Below are 19,352 nucleotides of genomic sequence, written 5' to 3' on the forward strand. Positions count from 1 at the left end.
ATATTGTTTTCAAATGAGAACATGACATAAGTTCTCAATCCTTGGTGATGTCCACAATATAGTCGGAACCATATTCTTCGGTTTCATCTTCATCGTCCTCAGCGTCAACATCTCCCCAAATTGCCCAATAATCAGCTTCATCACGTGCATCAAGTTTAGCCTGCAATGCATCGCATTCTTGCTCAATTCCAGCCATGTATCGATTGTAGCGATCATCAGAAAATGCAACACCCAACGGACGAAGTCTGTCTTCTAAAAGTTTATCAACTTCAGGATAACGTCTCCCCTCATCCTCAACCTCCTGCTCTGTCGGCACCCAATCTTTGCCGTTTCGAGCTCTCCTAGTAGAAAACTTACGTTGCAAATAGTACGCATGATCCCGCTTGATCTCCAACGTCTGTGGTGGTTTGCTTTTAGGAGCTATTGCAGGTCGTTGGTTGTTTAGGTTGCTGCGCATCCCTCCCAACAATAGCTCCGGTTGTTGTCTTCTCTGTTGTTGCTGTTGCAGGCGTTTTTCGTATCCGGGGGACATTGGCCTTTTACCCTTTTCCATCTTGGTGCAGTTGAAGTAATGAAAGAAATATTGTTTTCGATGTATTTTCGTAGTTGAAATGTTGAAATTGAGTTCAATTTATAAGGCAACTGGCCAAGGAATTAATGTTAGGCAAAAATTCTTAGTAATTGGTGCATGGAGAGCTGCAACATATAAAGAGAAACATACTGTGCATGAATAGTAGGCTAGCTAGTTGAATAATTGGTGCTTCACAAGTGTAATAATGCATAGGAGGTGACTATACGTATACTGTGCATGAGCAGGAGGAGTTATAATTGCTCCTTTGATAAAAGGGGTTTCAAGCACTTGTACGAAACAGAAGCATTTACATAAACTTATTGCTTATGGTGTTAAAGCAATAAATAAACGGGATAAATAAACGGAATAAAAACTTCTCCTATTTATTTTTATTTAAATCAAATAAAACAATCAAAAAATTAAAAATAAATAGTTGATAAAATTTTAAAAATCTAAAAATATTAGCAAAAATAGTAGGACTCGGAATCTTTCATTTGGATGTAATACCATTCATAAAAAATGTGTGAAACTCAATATATAATATTTTCAAAATTTCCACTAACGATAGAGTAATATTTTTGATACAAATTTTTCTAATGAGAACAGTCGTATCTGATAATGCAGAGGTTCACATGATCAACAGTAGGGCATAAATTAAAGGTTCTGCAAAAAGAAAAGCTGCAGTTCACTACTAATGCATTATTTTCAAGGGGAATCAATGAATCCTTCAATAACATATCAAACTGCAAGGACTTGTCATATCAAACTTTAAATATGAGTAGTCTACTCGCCCCTTTAAATTGCAGTTACTGTTCTTCTGTGCATGCATTACAAGTTTGACTGAAAAAGATACAAGAGGTTCTGCAAAAAGACATGGTTCACATGTGTACAGCAATAAGCATGACATGATAGCTTGACAACACACTCCAACTCTACAGTAATATGCATGCTTTGTATAAAGTACCTGCAAAAGAAAGCTGAAGAAAATTTTAAGATACCCTAGACAAAAATGCAGCAGAGACTTGTCATTTCGAAATTTTAAACATGCAAGAAGAGCAGTGCAGGGAGTTGCCATAATACAAATTTTGAATTATGTCATAACTGCAACTACTTTTGAATATACATAATATTACAACAATAATTCAATGTGGAGCTGTCCTATAAATATGTTCTCCCCCATACATTCAACACATACACTTCACTCATTTTATTGTTTGTCATTGCAACACTTCTTCTTTTAATCACTTCAATCACCCCAAAATGGATAAGGGCAAGGCACCAATGACCCCCGGCTATGAAAAACGCCTAAAAAAACAAGAGAGAAGACAACCGGAGCTATTGTTGGGAGGAATGCGCAACAACCAGAACAACCAACAACCGGTCGTGCAACAAAAGCGTCGCCCACCAATGGGACGGATGGCGACGAATCAGCATCCAGGGGGGGCTCCAATGAGCCTTAAAGAGGAGATCTTACAGGAGAAACGTCGCCAGGCCGAAGAGCACCCTCGAGAGCTGGCCCAGATGAAATTCAACAACTCTTTCCGCAAGTTTACTACTAGGAGAATCAGAAAGGGCAAAGATTGGGTGCCGACATATCAGGAGGTATTAGACGAGTCGGAACGTTATCCTGAAGTTCAACAACTTTATTTTGACAGACTTCGTCGGTTGGGTATCCCATTTTCTGATGCTCGCTACAATCGATACATGGCTGGAATTACGAAAGAATGTGATGCACTGCAGAAGAAACTTGATGCACGTGAAGAAGCTGAATTTTGGGAAGTATGGGGAGATGTGCCAAATTTTCTTTATGATTGCAATGAAAAGCATACCTCGGTGGCCGCTGATGCTGAAGATGATGATGAAGATTATGATTCCGACTATTATGTCGACATAACTCAGGATTGAGAATATTAAAGACGTCGAACTTATCAAATGTACTTTTATTTGCAGTTTTTATTTTTGCAAATCAGAATGATATGAGCAATATCTATTTATATTAACCTAAACAAAATTATTCATATTACCGAAAAAACCACATATTTTAGTGCTTATTTTTTATTATTGTTAATCCAAGCATTACATAAACTGAGGGATGTGTAATTTAAAGGAAACACAAGCATTACATAAAATTAAAAGAACACAAGCATTACATAAAATTAAAGGAAACACAAGCATTACATAAAGTTTTAATAAAATTACATTTGATTAAAATAATTAAAATATTTGAAATGCAAGTCTCTGCATTTCTTGTATCTTTTTGAGTCAAACTTGTAATGCAGTAGAACAGTAGCTGCAATTTAAAGGGGTGAGTAGACAACTCATAATTAAAGTTTGATATGACAAGTCCTTGCAGTTTGATATGTTATTGAAGGATGCAGTTATTCCCCTTTAAAATAATGCATTTACAAGTGGCTAAAAATCTTTCCGGATCTGATAATAATTTTGGATTTTACAAGTCCTTTGGCTTTAATTCTAATGCAGCCTTACTTTCTGCAGAACCTTTACTTTATGACATACTGTTCATCATGTGAACCTCTGCATTATGAGATACTACTGTTGATCATGTGAATATCAGCATTATGGGATACAACTGTTGATCATGTGAATATCAGCATTATTTCGTTGCAATGTTATGCTATGCCTATAAATAGGTTCACATACAATATGCACAATGCACACACAACCATAGACCTCACACAAGATATAGTTCATCATAAATCATGAGTTACACACCAGGTGATCTGTTTGTTGCCATGGGTAGAAAATGGTGGTGTGATGATGACTTTACGTACTCTTTAAACCCTAATTTACGATACTCCCCTCAGTCGATTACCACCATGTTGAATGAGTGGGAGTGGCGTGTGCGTAGGCATGAAGTGTGCATGGAACGTTGTGCACTAGCTGGGATTCCGATTCCTAAACAAAGGGCTCGTACTATGCCTCGAGAAACGCCGCAGCAGCTGGAGGCCGCCCTCTTCAGAGCGAGAGAAGAGGAGAATCGCATGAATCTGCGACTGCATCGTCATAGTCTATACGATGATGCTAGGATGTTTCGGGAAGAAGGGGACCGGTTTAAGGAACAACAATACCTTGCATTGGTCACCACTCCGGATTATTATTCTGATAGTGTAATGTCGTCCGAGGACGATTAAGTGGTCTGTAGTTTCGTCGTGATTGTTTTCTGCTTTTCAATTTAAGTCGTGTTATCGTTGTTTTAATATCTTCTATGAATAAAAGTGCTGTGTTTGATCAAATGCATTCGGGACAAGATATTACATGACGTTTTCGGATTAACAAAAATAAAACAATAATAATATTATTTATCTTTTATGAGCTTAAATATGAACTTAAATATTAAAATATTATATTTTAATATAAAATAATTTTGTAATATTATATCATTATATAATATAATATTATAAAATATAATAATATAAATAATATATCACAATTTCCCCTTTTTTTGAATTTTTTATAAATTAAATAAACGAACTGAAAAGTGAAGAATTTTTGAGCAAACCAACAAACATTTTCCCTTCTATGTTCGCCCGTGGGGGGGGCGAACATATAAGGAAAAATGTTTGTTGTTCGCCCCTGGGAGGGGCCTGCTGCAAAAATAATTTGTGTGGTGTTCGCCCCTGGTTTTTGTGAATTAGGGTGGTTAGTTTTGTGAAGTGAAAAAAAAGGTGGTTAGTTTTGTAAAGAATTGATTCAGGGTGGTTAGAAATTTGAAGGAGCCGCACGAAGTGGATGAAGCTTTGCTAGAGTGATCCCAAACTTCTCCTCCATGTCCACTTCCTCTGCTGCAATTCCACCTTCGAGTATCCAGTCGAAACAATTTATGAGGGAGCCCAACATCACTGGCACCATTCTCATCGCCAATGGCAATCCTTGACATTTCCTTCGACCTGCACCAAATGGAATTAGCTCGTAATTATAGCCACTGACATCAACTCTGCAGTCCATGAATCTCTCCGGCTGAAATGACCAGGAATTTTTCCATATCAGGGGATCACGTCCGATACTCCATGCATTGATCAAAACTTGAGAATTCTTTGGAATAGTATGGCCACAGAGTTGAACTTCTTCTTGTACTTGACGTGCTACTAAGAAAGGAGCCGGTGGGTGTAATCTTAAAGTTTCTTTCACTATACATTGCAAATAAGGCAACCTAGATATGTCCGCTTCTTCAATAATCTTTCCTTTTCCAATCACTTGGTTCAGCTCAGCTTTCGCCTTGACTAATATTGTTTCCGGGTTTCTTAATATCTCAGCCATTGCCCATTCCACTGTACTTGAAGTTGTATCCGTTCCTGCAACAAACAAGTCCTGCAAATGTGTATTAAGTATTAATAATTTTGGAATTTTGGAATTCAAATTTCAGTAACTGATCACAACCAGAAAACATAGAGGAAAATGAACTTGCCAGAAACAAGTGCTGGATTTGAGTTCTGTCGATCTCATTTGTTTGCAACATCTTTAACAGTTCATCCAGCATGTCTGTTGCACCATTCTTACCAGAGTTTCCCCGTCTCTTCAACTCAAAGCGTTCATTTATCAGACCATCAAACAACTTGAGCAGCTTCTCAACATAATCAGTAAGTCTCCGATTTATACCTTGTGGACCAATCCACTTAAGAACAGGAAAGTAATCTCTCAAATCAGGCTTACCCACCTCAACCAGAATGTTCCAAACCAACTCACTGAACTTTTTACCGTCCTCTGAATTCTGATACGGATCAGTCATATCCTTGGAGAATATAGTGTTGGACAAAAGATTAAGCGAAGTTAGAAATGCAGCACGGCCAATATCTACAGCCTCACCACTACACTTTTTAAAGAATTCAATAAGCTGATGCACCTTCCTACTCCGTAGATGCTGATTTGCATCGAGCTTGTTAGCTGTAAATATAAATGAGCCCATAGTCTTTCTTAAACTCCTCCATCGACTACCAACAGACAATAATATTACTGAATATTTATAATGGTCACAACTGTGTGTAGCGTTGGGAACATGACGACTAGAGAAGGCGAGATCCTGCTTTTGGAGGACTTGTTGAGCTGTGCTTGATGAAGAAATGATCCTATGGTGGTTACACGGCCTAATTTCAGACGTATGATGGGACCGTAAACCTGAGCAAGGGTGTTTAAAGACTTATGAGGGTGCTTGCCTAGTTTGTGTATATTTCCGATGATGGGCAAAGGATAGGGTCCCGGTGGAAGTTTTTGCGGAGCTTTGCTTATATTTCTCAGAAAGAAGCATAGAGTCAAGGCTAGCAGTATGCATATGAATGTAGTGATAATTATTGTATCCATGGATCCCTGTGCGATTATGGTCTGAGAGGTGGAGATGCAGATCAATATTGCATAGAGGGCTAAAAATTTGTATAATCATAATAATAAGAATTAAGAACAAATAACTCTAGCCTTGCAATTGGTACCCTAAAAAAAAAACTTTAGCCACACAATCAAAATGACTCATCAAGATCGTTGGATAATGACATATTTAAGATGAAAAATGTTAAACAATTTGTTGAGGTCGACAAATCAAAATGACTCATCAAGATCGTTGGATAGTGCTTGTGAATAATCGCATCAGGGACAGTTCCACAAATAACTTGCGTACTGGTATACGCTGGGAACTCAGGTGGTCCAAAACCATATCAGTTGTAACCATGCATAGCATGAATCCTTCAGAGTCCACTAACGGCATCCATCTGGTAATTGATATTTACAGGACACAATGTTAGAATTTTCAGAATAATACCGTGTTCCATTTTATCTTTGCTTCTCTCGTTTTCAAGCCAGTGGGTGGAATGTCACAAACAGTTGATATAACATTATATGGACATTGATCATCTGCTCATCCACGTCTTTTGTGCTCATCAAAACCAAGGGAGTAAAACACTTTTTAAGGAAACCCATAGTGACCTTAATTTCTTCACCTCGACTCGATTTATGTCATTTTGGTGAGGAGTAGTGCCTTCATTTTTTTTTTTGCAAGGACCCAGTACAACCATACAGGCTACACCGTACAGCTAACATATGCATACCCTAACTGACTGGTAAGACTAGATATGTAAAAAAAAATGGCATGCCACAAATCAACCACCTCCCCCCACTCAACAAATCTCACCAACCCCACCAAATCACAATTTCTGTATATTATGTATTAGAGCAGGGATGTAGTCCAAATACATGCATAAAAGAAGCTACGTCTTATGAGTTATGAGGCTCTCGGTTTTCTCATCAGAGTTGCTCTTACAAGTTATTTACCTTATTCTCGTGAATCTCGTCCACAAAGTAAAGGACCACATGAATTTATCCAATATGTCAATAATTAACCAGCTGGTACAACTAGAGTTGGCACAGCACGAAGCGGATGAAGCTTTGCTAGAGTGATCCCAAACTTCTCCTCCATGTCCACTTCCTCTGCTGCAATTCCACCTTCGAGTTTCCAGTCGAAACAATTAATGAGGGAGCCCAACATCACTGGCACCATCCTCATGGCCAATGGCAATCCTGGACATTTCCTTCGACCTGCACCAAATGGAATTAGCTTGTAATTATGGCCATTCACGTCAACTTCAGAGTTCAGGAACCTCTCCGGTTCAAATGACAGGGAATTTTTCCATATCAGGGGATCACGTCCGATACTCCATGCATTGATTAGGACTTGTGAATTTTTTGGAACAGTGTAGCCACAGAGTTGAACTTCTTCTTGTACTTGGCGAGGTATTAAGAAAGGAGCCGGTGGGTGTAATCTTGCAGTCTCTTTCACAATACATTGTAAATAAGGCAACCTAGATATGTCGGCTTCTTCTATAACCTTTCCTTTCCCGACCACTTGGTTCAGCTCAGCTTTCGCCTTAACTAATATTGTTTCTGAGTTTCTTAATATCTCAGTCATTGCCCATTCCACTGTACTTGAAGTCGTATCTGTTCCTGCAACAAATAAGTCCTGCCGATGTGTATTGAATATTAATGATTTTGGATTTTGATAATCTCAGATAGTTGGCTACATAATATGTATTACCATATGAAAGTAATATGAATTCTATGATATGATATCTTAAAGTGTAGGAGAACAAAAGATGTAAGAGGTGTTACAGAGCTCATACAACCCAGTAATCTTGAGTTAGAGTCCTAGCTGGCGCAGTAGTGTTCCTCTCTTTGATCTCAAAAAAATAGTCTTTTTGAATGGGGGGACACATTACTATTTTAGCATGGCATATCAAGGTTTTTTCATAATAACGAGTTGGTAACTTAGAAGCTACGATACTATATACTTCCTCCGTCCCAATGACTTCTCAACATTATTTTAGAAGCTATTATACTACATACTTCCTCTGTCCCAATGAATTCTCAACATTGTTCTTGAGCACAGAGTTTACAAAAAATATAGAAACGTAAAGATGCAAAAATAGTTAATAAGATAGTGGTACCCTTTAGTATCCGTAATGGTTAAGAAATGAATGGAACTTAAGGGAGTACACAGTATATATTATAGTTAGATTAGTTAAGAAGTACTCATCCTTAAACAAAAACGATTGAGGATTCTTCTAATAACGAGCAATATCAAGGGTTCTAAGCTTGGTAGAGGCGTGTGTGTGATCGTACCCAGAAGCGAGAAAAAGAAAAGTATATGAAACGTACCACAAACAGGTGTTGGATTTGAGTTTTGTCGATCTCATTTGTTTGTAACATTGATAACAGTTCATCAAGCATGTCTGTTGTACTATTCTCACTGGAATTTCCCAGTCTCTTCAACTCCAAGCGCTCATTTATCAAACTATCAAACAACTTGAGTAGCTTCCCACAATAATCAGTAGTTTGCCGCTTTATGCCTTGTGGATCGATCCACTTAAGAATAGGAAAGTAATCTACCAAATTAGGCTTACCCGCCAAAACCATCAAGTTCCAGACCAACTCCCTGAAGTTTTTACCCTCCTCTGAATTCTGATACATATCTATCATATCCTTTGAAAATATAGTGTTGGACAAAAGATTAAGCGAAGTTAGAAATGCAGCACGACCAATATCTACAGCCTCACCACTCTGGCTACACTGCTTACAGTATCCAATAAGCTCATGCACCTTCCTACTTCGTATATGCTTAGTTGCATCGAGCTTGTTAGCTGCAAGTATAGATGAGGTCGTAATTTTTCTTAAACTTCTCCACCGACTACCAACAGACAAGAATACTACTGAGTACTTGTGATGGTCACAACCGCGTGTAGCATCAGGAACAGGACGATTAGAGAAGGCGATATCTTGTTTTTGGAGGACTTGTTGAGCTGCGCTTGATGAAGAAATGACTATGGTGGTTACAAGGCCTAATTTCAGACGCATGATGGGACCGTAAACTTGAGCAAGATTGCTTAAGGACTTATGAGGGTGCTTGCCTAGTTTGTGTATATTTCCGATGATGGGCCAGGGGTAGGGTCCTGGTGGAAGTTTTTGAGGAACTTTGCTTATAAATCTCCGAAAGAAGCGGAGAGTAAAGGCTAGCAGGATGCACATGGCTACACTGATCAACATTGTATCCATGAATCCTGGTGGAACTGTGGTCTGAGAGCTGAAGATGCAGATATTGGGGACTGGAGGTTGAGAGATGCTATTTGATCAACTCAACTACCAAAATGATAGGTCTGTAAGATCCGGCATCCAAACATATATATGTAGTTATTTTATGATTGATAAGGACAGGTAACTTGATGATGAATGAAGTGAAGTAGTACTAAATGTTGATCGACTTGATGATGAATAAAATGTTGAACCAAACTGACATAAGAATGAATGATGGTAGGCGATGCAGAGTTACACATGAAAGTAGGATGTGGTTATTGTGAGGCTAGCACAGACATTATGAGAAGACACCTTTTTGTATGTGGCTCGAGTGAGAGAGAGAGAAAGAGACTGAACAAATTTTAGGTATCTCGTGGAGGAAGCATTTCTGTAAACTGATTTCTAAAGATTATATCAAAATTTTAACATCAATAAGTTAAATTTCGTAAACAGATAAATAATTTTAACAAACATCTTCACAGACACATTCTTTAGAGATGTACTCCTTCCGTTTCATTATACATGTCCACTTTTGAACAAATTACGCATATAAAGAAAAACTAACTTTTGTAGAAATCTTTCATTTATTATTATATTTATTGCATTGACCAAGTATAATATGTGGCATATATTTGATCTAGGAAATATAATTTAGTAAGGTGTGGTATAAAACTCATCTTGGAAATATAAATATTGACTACACTCCATTGAAAGTTGAAATAGACAAATAATTTAAAACAATTTTTTGTTCTCAATAGTGGACATGTAACATGAAACAGAGGGAGTATATTGGCATTTGGTTGTAAGAAAATTTATTTTAAGATTGGATATACCTCATAAAATGACTAGTTGTGGATAATCGAATCAGGGACAATCTAACAAACACCTTGCGTACTTGGCAGCTGGCAGCTGGCAGCAAGTTAATGCAACTTAAGAAATCAAGTCCAAGTGTCCAACAACCATATCAGCGTGTTTGGATGCTTACATTCACAGTGCTTGTCTTGAATACTTCAGGGTCCCCTAGTTGAATCCATCTGATAAATTGTTTAGCACGAGACACATTGTTGGAAATTTCAGACCAACACCATGTTCAAGTTTTATTTAGTCTATGATTAAAATAAACTCAACTAAACAGTAACTGCAGCAAATAACTGCAATTTAGTCGAATACTTGATTGCGATAGTAGTAATTTCTGATAGTAGCTTGAGTATAGAACTACAATGACATTGATATGAGGGAAGATTTCAAAATCAAAATATCAAGAGTGTAAAAATCATGGAAAGTAAAAAAGTGTAAAGTAGCACGACCTCACATTCAAGCACTCAATTATAGAAAGAACAATAGTCATCTGGAGCACTTGAAAAATATCTATGAAATACCAACTGTGTATACTAATATTAATATCTTTCAGGTATAACTAATAGTATCCTGGAATAGATGGAGTAAACAGCCTGCAAAATTTAGGTACTGCGGCTGCCTCATTCTCTGTGTCTGTGTCTGTGTCTGTATCTGTATCATATTCGTCAGAATCGAGCAAGACGGCATGCTGGATGCTGTTGTTTTCTAAGTTAAACACACAATAACTGCAAAGTTTACCATCTAATTCTTCATCGAAGAAATAGATGCAGTTGGGTTTGTAGGTGTTGATGTTGTTACTGTCTGAAACATTGACAGATATAGAGACAGAGTCGTTCCATCCAAGGTATAGGGCTTCGTTTTCTTCGAGTTTATTTACCTCTTTCCAGTAGTAATAGCAATTGCTCTTGTCGCTCCCACAGTTCTTCCTCTTGTAGCTACCACGGACGGTCAACTTGTAAACATTAAAGGATATTGTATGTCTGTATTTCTCTTCTGATATCCTTTCAACCATCAGCACATCACCATTTATGGATTCCACCAGTCGGAAGTAGCGGGGATGTACATTCTTCTTATAAGTACTTAATGCCACCCTGTTTTGTGCCAATGGCCAGGGCCAAGCCCTCGTTCTGCTGCTGTCATTCATAAAGTCAGTAATGCCAGGGTGAACATACAGAGCACAATCATCGTCCATGGTGTAAAAAATTTCTTTGTGAAAAATCATGGACACAACGTAAAATTTAGAAGATTTAGGTTTCTCTGATAACACCCATGATGATGATAACAACTCCTGTCCCTCGGAAGGTTTACAGAAGGCAAGGAGTGTCATATCTATCCGGAGGCAAATGATGCACCTGGGAGAAGTTTCTGACATGGCAAATTGTGTATACCTACCAAGCTTTAGACGCGAAGGCAGTGGCGGAAGTTTAATTAGCACTTTTAACATGGGATTATAAAGAAACACAGGCTGTTCTAGATTGGATGATGATGATTTAAATTCAAGCCCTAAAAGCAGCCATCCGGCCTCAGAAGCATACACGATTACTTTCTGATCAGTAAAAGAACTTTGGTCTTCACCTATGGGCAGGCCAAGTGAAAATATGTCACTGCTACTATTATCAAAAACAATGCTAGTTTTGTTGTGGGAATTGTTTAGACTAGTATCGAATACGAGCTTATCTGGTTGTTCCCGCGGGATCAACAGCCATGGAGCCGCCCTGGCAGCGCTGCATTGGCATAACTCCTTAGCCACACGACGCCACAAGCTACAGACGTAGAGACATTGGCAAAGATCAGGCAAATGGCAATTATTGTTTGCCAGGTCTTGAAAGATGACAGAGAGTAGGTCTTTTGGGAGATCAGCCCAAGACATGGTGTTGTGCAGGTTTCTTTAAGATGAGGGGGAGTAGCTCTTCCTGGGATCAGGAATCAAGTGTGTAGTGTCTAAAAGAAAGAGATACCTTGTTAGACTAGAATTACACAAAGCAGTCAATTATGTTCCTACTTCCAGATCCTATTACTTGAGTAATTCTAACAAATCTTGCAATTTGATTGGTATTGGATTAGCTTTTGGCTAATTGGCTGTGATATAACTAGAGGTACGATCTCGAATCGATTTATTATCAACTAGACATAGTTTGAAACTGATTTTGATTTGTATTTGATGAACTTTAACTGGGGTCAAATATTAAATTAAAATCAGACCAAATTTTGTTTTGAATAAGATATTATTTCGATCTTTGTAAAATTTAAATTGGAATTAATATTAGATTAATTTTGAAATTTTTTAAAATAAAATAAATATCATCAAATAAATTTGTCTAACTATAATTAAAACTCGATGTTTAATAAACTAATTGAATATTAGTTTGTCAAGACTTTGGACGCTGGAATAAAGTAACTTTATCATAAAATATTACAATTATAAAAAAAATATTATAGACGTTTATGTAAACTTATATTCACTATAAATCTTTGTTCTAAAAGTCACTGATTAATCACGATTAATCACCGATTAATCTCGGTTCCGTTGCTCGCCGAACTGATTAAATCTCCGATTAATCACCGATCAATTCAATTAATCCCCGATTAATCCTTGTTCCGTGACTTCACTGATTATGTCCGATTCCAGCTTTTTACAACACTGCTATAAATTGATTAAAAACAAGTTAATGGAGTCGACACATCATTTATTGGGTTCTGCCACATCAGACCAGAATGTACTCTGTCAACAATCTCCAGTAGACAATATATCAAATTTTTCGCAGCTAAATGGTGTAGGTCTTGCGTTTTAAATCCTTAGATATCAGAACTTGATATACAATTATACATAATACCTTGAGAAATGCCTCGCAACACAATCACTTTAACTGGAAAAAAATCAATTAGGCTTCGTTATACGTATACATAGGCGTACTCCATGAGGATCATCTTTTTAAGTTCTCTGAATGACAAGAAGCAATGAAAGGGTCTCAAAATTTTGCCTCAGACTGGTGCTCTGTACCCCAAAACTAATAGTATTTCAACTACAAGAATTTTCTCTAATCATTTTGTGCAATTCTCTAATTAATTCAGCAACCAATACTGCATCAAAGTTTTTTGATGGAATCAATAAATTCTGCTGATATAGCCTGTTTCAACTTTGAGGCAAAAACATTTTTGGTACCAGAAGAAGATATTCCAACTGTCGATGCAGCAGCAATAAGAACGAAATTCTCGCCATTTCTAACATCTACTTCATACAATTCCTCAAAAACAACTTTCAGTTTCATGATCAATGTCTCATAAAATGAAGAAGCTGCAGGAGGAATCACATTGATAACAAGTATACCTTGATCACAAAGAATCCTTTTAGCTGCTAAAAGGACATCCTTCTGTACAAACTCTAAGGGTGGTGCACTAATACCCATATTGACATCACTTGAATCCAAATCAACCATAACAACATCAAATTTGGCATCATTGCCATTAATATTACGATTATCTAAACACTCAATATTCAAACGTTTAGCTTTACTATCAATTTCGTCTAAAAATTCTATTGCATCTCCCAAACAAACCCGAACCAGCCCATCACAATCATCCAAACCAAAATACTGTCTCGCAACTCTCAAAACAACCTCATCAGCCTCGACACCAATAACCTCAAATCCTAAATTCCTACTCAAGAAACCAAGTAAAGCACCACCACCAACTCCCAAACACAAAGCTTTCGGCCTAAACCCACATTGAATCCTCTCATCCAAATACCCGCCAATTAATGAAACACCTGCCACCATTGGAACCAAATACGAATGCACCAAAACCCCAAAATCCAGACCAAATTCAACACCCTCAAGACCAACAAAACCTCTCCCTCCTTTCGGGAAAATCCTAACCTGGGTCTGGACAAAATTAGGCATTCTCTTAAACCTCAACCTCCTCCTAAACTCCCTACCCTCAAACCCTTCCAATTCAACATCTTCAACCACCATTTCACCAACCAAACCCCCATCACAAACCTCAACAACAACACTACCAATCAAATCATCCTCATACCTCAAAAACACAACTTCTGGCAAACCCTTTACAAAACATGACTTGGGTGCCAATGCAAACAACAAAGGAGTCAACTTTTCTTCAAGATTCACCAATTGGGCATGACCCGTTTCGCATTCGGGTCGGGTAAATGAATTTACCAAGTTGGGAGAAATGGGCACATAACCTATGAGAATTAGGCGGGAAAATTGCGCAAAATTGAGGAGGAGCTGCAGGTGGCCGGACTGAGTTGAGAAGATCCAGTCAGTTTCACGGTGAGTTGGCACAAACATGGCGGCGAGTTGAGGGGACTCGGTTGAGGGTTGAGTGAGGGGCGAGTCAAGAACGGCAACTCGGAGGAGAGTTTGAGGGAGAGTGGGGCTTGGATAGGTGAATGTGATGAAACGAGAGGGGAGTATGGTTTCGAATGTGCTCGGATTTAAAGTCATTACTCTTCTTTGAGATTCAGGAGTCTAGCTCGCGCAGTAGTGCTCGGATTTAAAGTCATTACTGTTCTTTTGTATTAAAAACGGGGGAGGAACACGCTCCGCGCGATTGAAAAACTTATAGTATCTATTTTTAAGATATAATTTAGTTAACAATATAAAGTAAATAAATACATACAAAATCTCCTATCAATATTATTGAATTTTAATATTGTAATCTTAAAAATATTCTCTTATTTTAAAGGGTTAGGGGCTCATATTGACATTCGCAAAAAAATATCTAACATTTTAAACATGTCGCTTTTTCTTTTGAGATGTAATCATTTGAAAAATTATATGGGAAAAAGTATAGAAGTAACCTTGAACACATTATTCGGTACTACTTTTACAGGTTAACAACTTCACATTACAATACTAACAAAATAATCTTCGTGTATAATATATGTATCTGCAGAAGCCCCGTCCAACTATGCTACATAGAAAACTACGACGATGATTTACAGAATAGTACTGAAAACAGATTCTCTTGAGAGCAATGGACTCGAGGGAATACCAACGCACAGAATTCCTCTAACCAGCAGCACTTCTGCAATTAAAATTGAACCAGATCCGCTCTTTTTCTCCTGTAATTGACGTGGTGCTTGCTGTGAAGTAAACTTCACGTTTAATGTTGACTCTTCTGAAGTGCAATACTATCTACTCCATATTGCTCTTCTAAAGCCTTGATGCCACTGAAACATGTAATTCACACTAAAACTTTAGCAAAATAAATTGGAAAATTCCTAATATTAACTGATCAATACTTTGGTTTTCTTTCTTCGCTGGGTTATATTTATTTGCTTCATCACATTCTTGATTGCCGAGTTTTTGATACTCGGAAGTAAATCTTAATAACACGTCAAGTTTTAGGCTAATACTGTTCTACACTAAACACGAGACCCCCCCTGCACATACTCAAACAACATATATGATTATATAAGAAAGGAAGAGCCACAAAAAGCAAACAGCCTGACAAATTTATGAAGAAAAAGGCAACTAAACGTGATAAAACAAAGTAAACTTTCTCATTAAAAGAGACACTAAAATCTTTGCAATCAGTGCAAGCCAGAGAGAGCGAAAACAGAAAAGTAGACGACACAGATGAATTTGAGAGAAAATAGATGAGAGCTCCTGAGAATTCAGGAAAAATAAAATAAGAGAGTTGAGAGGCTCCAAGTCATCTGTGTGAAGACCCTCCTTAAATCCTCAAGTATCACTGTCATATTTGGATGTAGAGTCATTAAGCCGAGAATTGGCATCACTTCAACAAATTATTCTCATATAAAATAATCAGGTGGTGGCTTTTCTGGCAGGAGCTCCTCTTGAAACCTGCATTTCAATCGACTGCCATAAAATCATACCACCACTTAGGGGTGTGCACGGGTCGGTTCGGCTCGGTTTTTAGCTAAAACCGTTACCGAACCGTACATGTCGGTTCGGTTCGGTTCGGTTTCTACCTTAAAACCGTTACCGAACCGTTTCAAACGGTTTTTTTCGGTTCGGTTAACCGTCGGTTTGGTTACGGTTTTTTCCGGTTTCTTATCATAAAAAATATTATACAAATTTAATAATCAACTCAAAAAAATTTTTAATAAAAAATAAGGTATAATCACTAATTAAATATTATTCATTAGTACGTATTTTACCAAAATAAATAAGAAAGAAAATATAAATACCTATTAATATAATCGAAATGAAGTAGATGAGCACTATTACGGTATGTAAAGATGATCCATAAATGTAAAGTATAAATCAGCCCAGTGTTTTTTTTTTAAGGAAACGAACTTGCATTACTTAGAAATTAACAGAATTCAGTACAAGGCTTAGTTACACAGTATCTCTTTATGAAAATGATGTTAATTACTAACTACTCTACTACTCTCTCTACTTAAATATAACAAACTACTGTAACTTGCTGACTTGTAACTATAGTTGAGGTGGATCGTTCCTTGCTTAGCAGATAATATACCAATAATACCAATGTAATAATTTATTTTATATTAAATATATAATATATAATAAATTATATAATATTATATAAGCGGTTCGGTTTTTCGGTTCGGTTTTAGGTGTAAAACCGTAACCGTTGGTTCGGTTAACCGTCGGTTCGGTTGAGCTACGGTTTTTTTCGGTTTTTGTCGGTTTCGGTTTTTTTCGGTGTGGTTTTTCGGTTTTTCGGCTCGGTTTCGGTTTTTCGGTTTTTTTTGCTCACCCCTACCACCACTTAACACAAGCTTTATATGTTTTCTTATTCATTAGAAATATATAATTCATCAATTAGAGATTTCAGAAATATAAAATTCTAGTTAATCAAGTCCTACAATGTCATCTCTGTCAAAAAAAAAAAAAAAAAAAAAAAAAAAGTCCTACAATGTCATCGAGGGAGGCCACCAAAAGGAACAAAAGCAACCTTCTGAACTATGATTTTTAAATGATGTATGACAAAATAAAATATGTGCATTCAAGAACCTGTAGGACTTCAAATACACTGAAATACTAAACAGCAATAACAACAGTGAAAATGTAGCTTCATAATTTTGCTTCTCATTACTTAATGGTTGAAATTTGCATAATATATAATACACCAGGGACGTCATCATGCCATGATACAATCTAAACTTTTAAATCATCACCAGCTACTAATACCTGAAGAAATCGCACATACTCTTTCTCACACAGCAGTTATAGTACTATGCGAAAATCCATGAGTTTAAACATGATTACAGATTCAACTAATCCGTTAAAAGCACGTTCCCTGCCTCCAAAAGGCATGGCTATGAAACAGCAGAACACATAAAACAGTAGAACAACCCTTAATGTTCTTTCACAAACCTGTGGTGCTGCTTCAAAAACACGTAATTTCTTATTAAGATTCTCATCGAGCTGAAGAATGGCGGCTACATTACCACACCTGCAACACATTTAAGCATGAAAAAAGATGTTGATTCTCAGATAACTTTGAAGAATAATATGGATCAGTTGCTAATTGCCAATGTTAACTATAGCAGTACGATAAGCCCTTATTTCTTCTTCTCTTTTCAATGCACAAAATGATCAAAACCCTAAAAATAATAAACATAATTGACCCAAAGAATGAGGGGCCAGAGTCTAACCTCGTAAGAATGGCACTGACAGGATCGGAGGATTGGAAGTCAGTGAACGCCGCTGAAATTACTTGATCAAATTAATCATTGCAGGAGAAATATCGGAAGCGAAATCACACTCATATAAAATAATCAGGTGGTGGCTTTTCTGGCAGGAGCTCCTCTTGATTCCTGCATTTCAATTGACTGCCATAAAATCATACCACCACTTAACACAAGCTTTATATGTTTTCAAATTCATTAGAAATATATAATCCATCAATTGGAGATTTCAGAAATATAAAATTCTAGTTAATCAAGTCCTACAATGTCATCGAGGGAGGCCACCAAAAGGAACAAAAGCAACCTTCTGAACTATGATTTTTAAATGATGTATGACAAAATAAAATATGTGCATTCAAGAACCTGTAGGACTTCAAATACACTGAAATACTAAACAGCAATAACAACAGTGAAAATGCAGCTTCATAATTTTGCTTCTCATTACTTAATGGTTGAAATTTGCATAATATATAATACACCAGGGACATCATCATGCCATGATACAATCTAAACTTTTAAATCATCACCAGCTACTAATACCTGAAGAAATCGCACATACTCTTTCTCACACAGCAGTTATAGTACTATGCGAAAATCCATGAGTTTAAACATGATTACAGATTCAACTAATCCGTTAAAAGCACGTTCCCTGCCTCCAAAAGGCATGGCTATGAAACAGCAGAACACATAAAACAGTAGAACAACCCTTAATGTTCTTTCACAAACCTGTGGTGCTGCTTCAAAAACACGTAATTTCTTATTAAGATTCTCATCGAGCTGAAGAATGGCGGCTACATTACCACATCTGCAACACATTTAAGCATGAAAAAAGATGTTGATTCTCAGATAACTTTGAAGAATAATATGGATCAGTTGCTAATTGCCAATGTTAATCAAGTCCTACAATGTCATCGAGGGAGGCCACCAAAAGGAACAAAAGCAACCTTCTGAACTATGATTTTTAAATGATGTATGACAAAATAAAATATGTGCATTCAAGAACCTGTAGGACTTCAAATACACTGAAATACTAAACAGCAATAACAACAGTGAAAATGCAGCTTCATAATTTTGCTTCTCATTACTTAATGGTTGAAATTTGCATAATATATAATACACCAGGGACATCATCATGCCATGATACAATCTAAACTTTTAAATCATCACCAGCTACTAATACCTGAAGAAATCGCACATACTCTTTCTCACACAGCAGTTATAGTACTATGCGAAAATCCATGAGTTTAAACATGATTACAGATTCAACTAATCCGTTAAAAGCACGTTCCCTGCCTCCAAAAGGCATGGCTATGAAACAGCAGAACACATAAAACAGTAGAACAACCCTTAATGTTCTTTCACAAACCTGTGGTGCTGCTTCAAAAACACGTAATTTCTTATTAAGATTCTCATCGAGCTGAAGAATGGCGGCTACATTACCACATCTGCAACACATTTAAGCATGAAAAAAGATGTTGATTCTCAGATAACTTTGAAGAATAATATGGATCAGTTGCTAATTGCCAATGTTAACTATAGCAGTACGATAAGCCCTTATTTCTTCTTTTCTTTTCAATGCACAAAATGATCAAAACCCTAAAAATAATAAACATAATTGACCCAAAGAATGAGGGGCCAGAGTCTAACCTCGTAAGAATGGCACTGACAGGATCGGAGGATTGGAATTCAGTGAACGCCGCTGAAATTACT

The 19,352-nt window shown here is 37.0% G+C and overlaps 2 protein-coding genes and 1 pseudogene across 2 annotated transcripts; all 3 read right to left on the bottom strand.

Annotated features, from left to right (window-relative positions):
• Window positions 1-2,820: 2,820 nt before the first annotated feature.
• On the bottom strand, window positions 2,821-6,520 carry LOC108224101 (geraniol 8-hydroxylase-like; annotated as a pseudogene).
• Window positions 6,521-6,708: 188 nt separating this feature from the next.
• LOC108224100 (geraniol 8-hydroxylase) lies at window positions 6,709-10,247 on the bottom strand. Its single transcript, XM_017398654.2, has 2 exons — window positions 8,228-10,247; window positions 6,709-7,532 (listed from the first exon to the last, which is right to left on the bottom strand). The coding sequence occupies exons 1-2, from the start codon at window positions 9,119-9,121 to the stop codon at window positions 6,912-6,914; spliced, it is 1,515 nt and encodes a 504-aa protein (XP_017254143.1). The 5' UTR covers window positions 9,122-10,247; the 3' UTR covers window positions 6,709-6,911.
• Window positions 10,248-12,425: 2,178 nt separating this feature from the next.
• LOC108221041 (uncharacterized) lies at window positions 12,426-14,532 on the bottom strand. Its single transcript, XM_017394941.2, has one exon. The coding sequence runs from the start codon at window positions 14,458-14,460 to the stop codon at window positions 13,084-13,086; it is 1,377 nt and encodes a 458-aa protein (XP_017250430.1). The 5' UTR covers window positions 14,461-14,532; the 3' UTR covers window positions 12,426-13,083.
• Between the last annotated feature and the right edge of the window lie 4,820 nt (window positions 14,533-19,352).

The sequence above is a fragment of the Daucus carota genome, chromosome 5, assembly GCF_001625215.2.
Source record: "Daucus carota subsp. sativus chromosome 5, DH1 v3.0, whole genome shotgun sequence".
NCBI classification, from domain to species: domain Eukaryota; kingdom Viridiplantae; phylum Streptophyta; class Magnoliopsida; order Apiales; family Apiaceae; genus Daucus; species Daucus carota.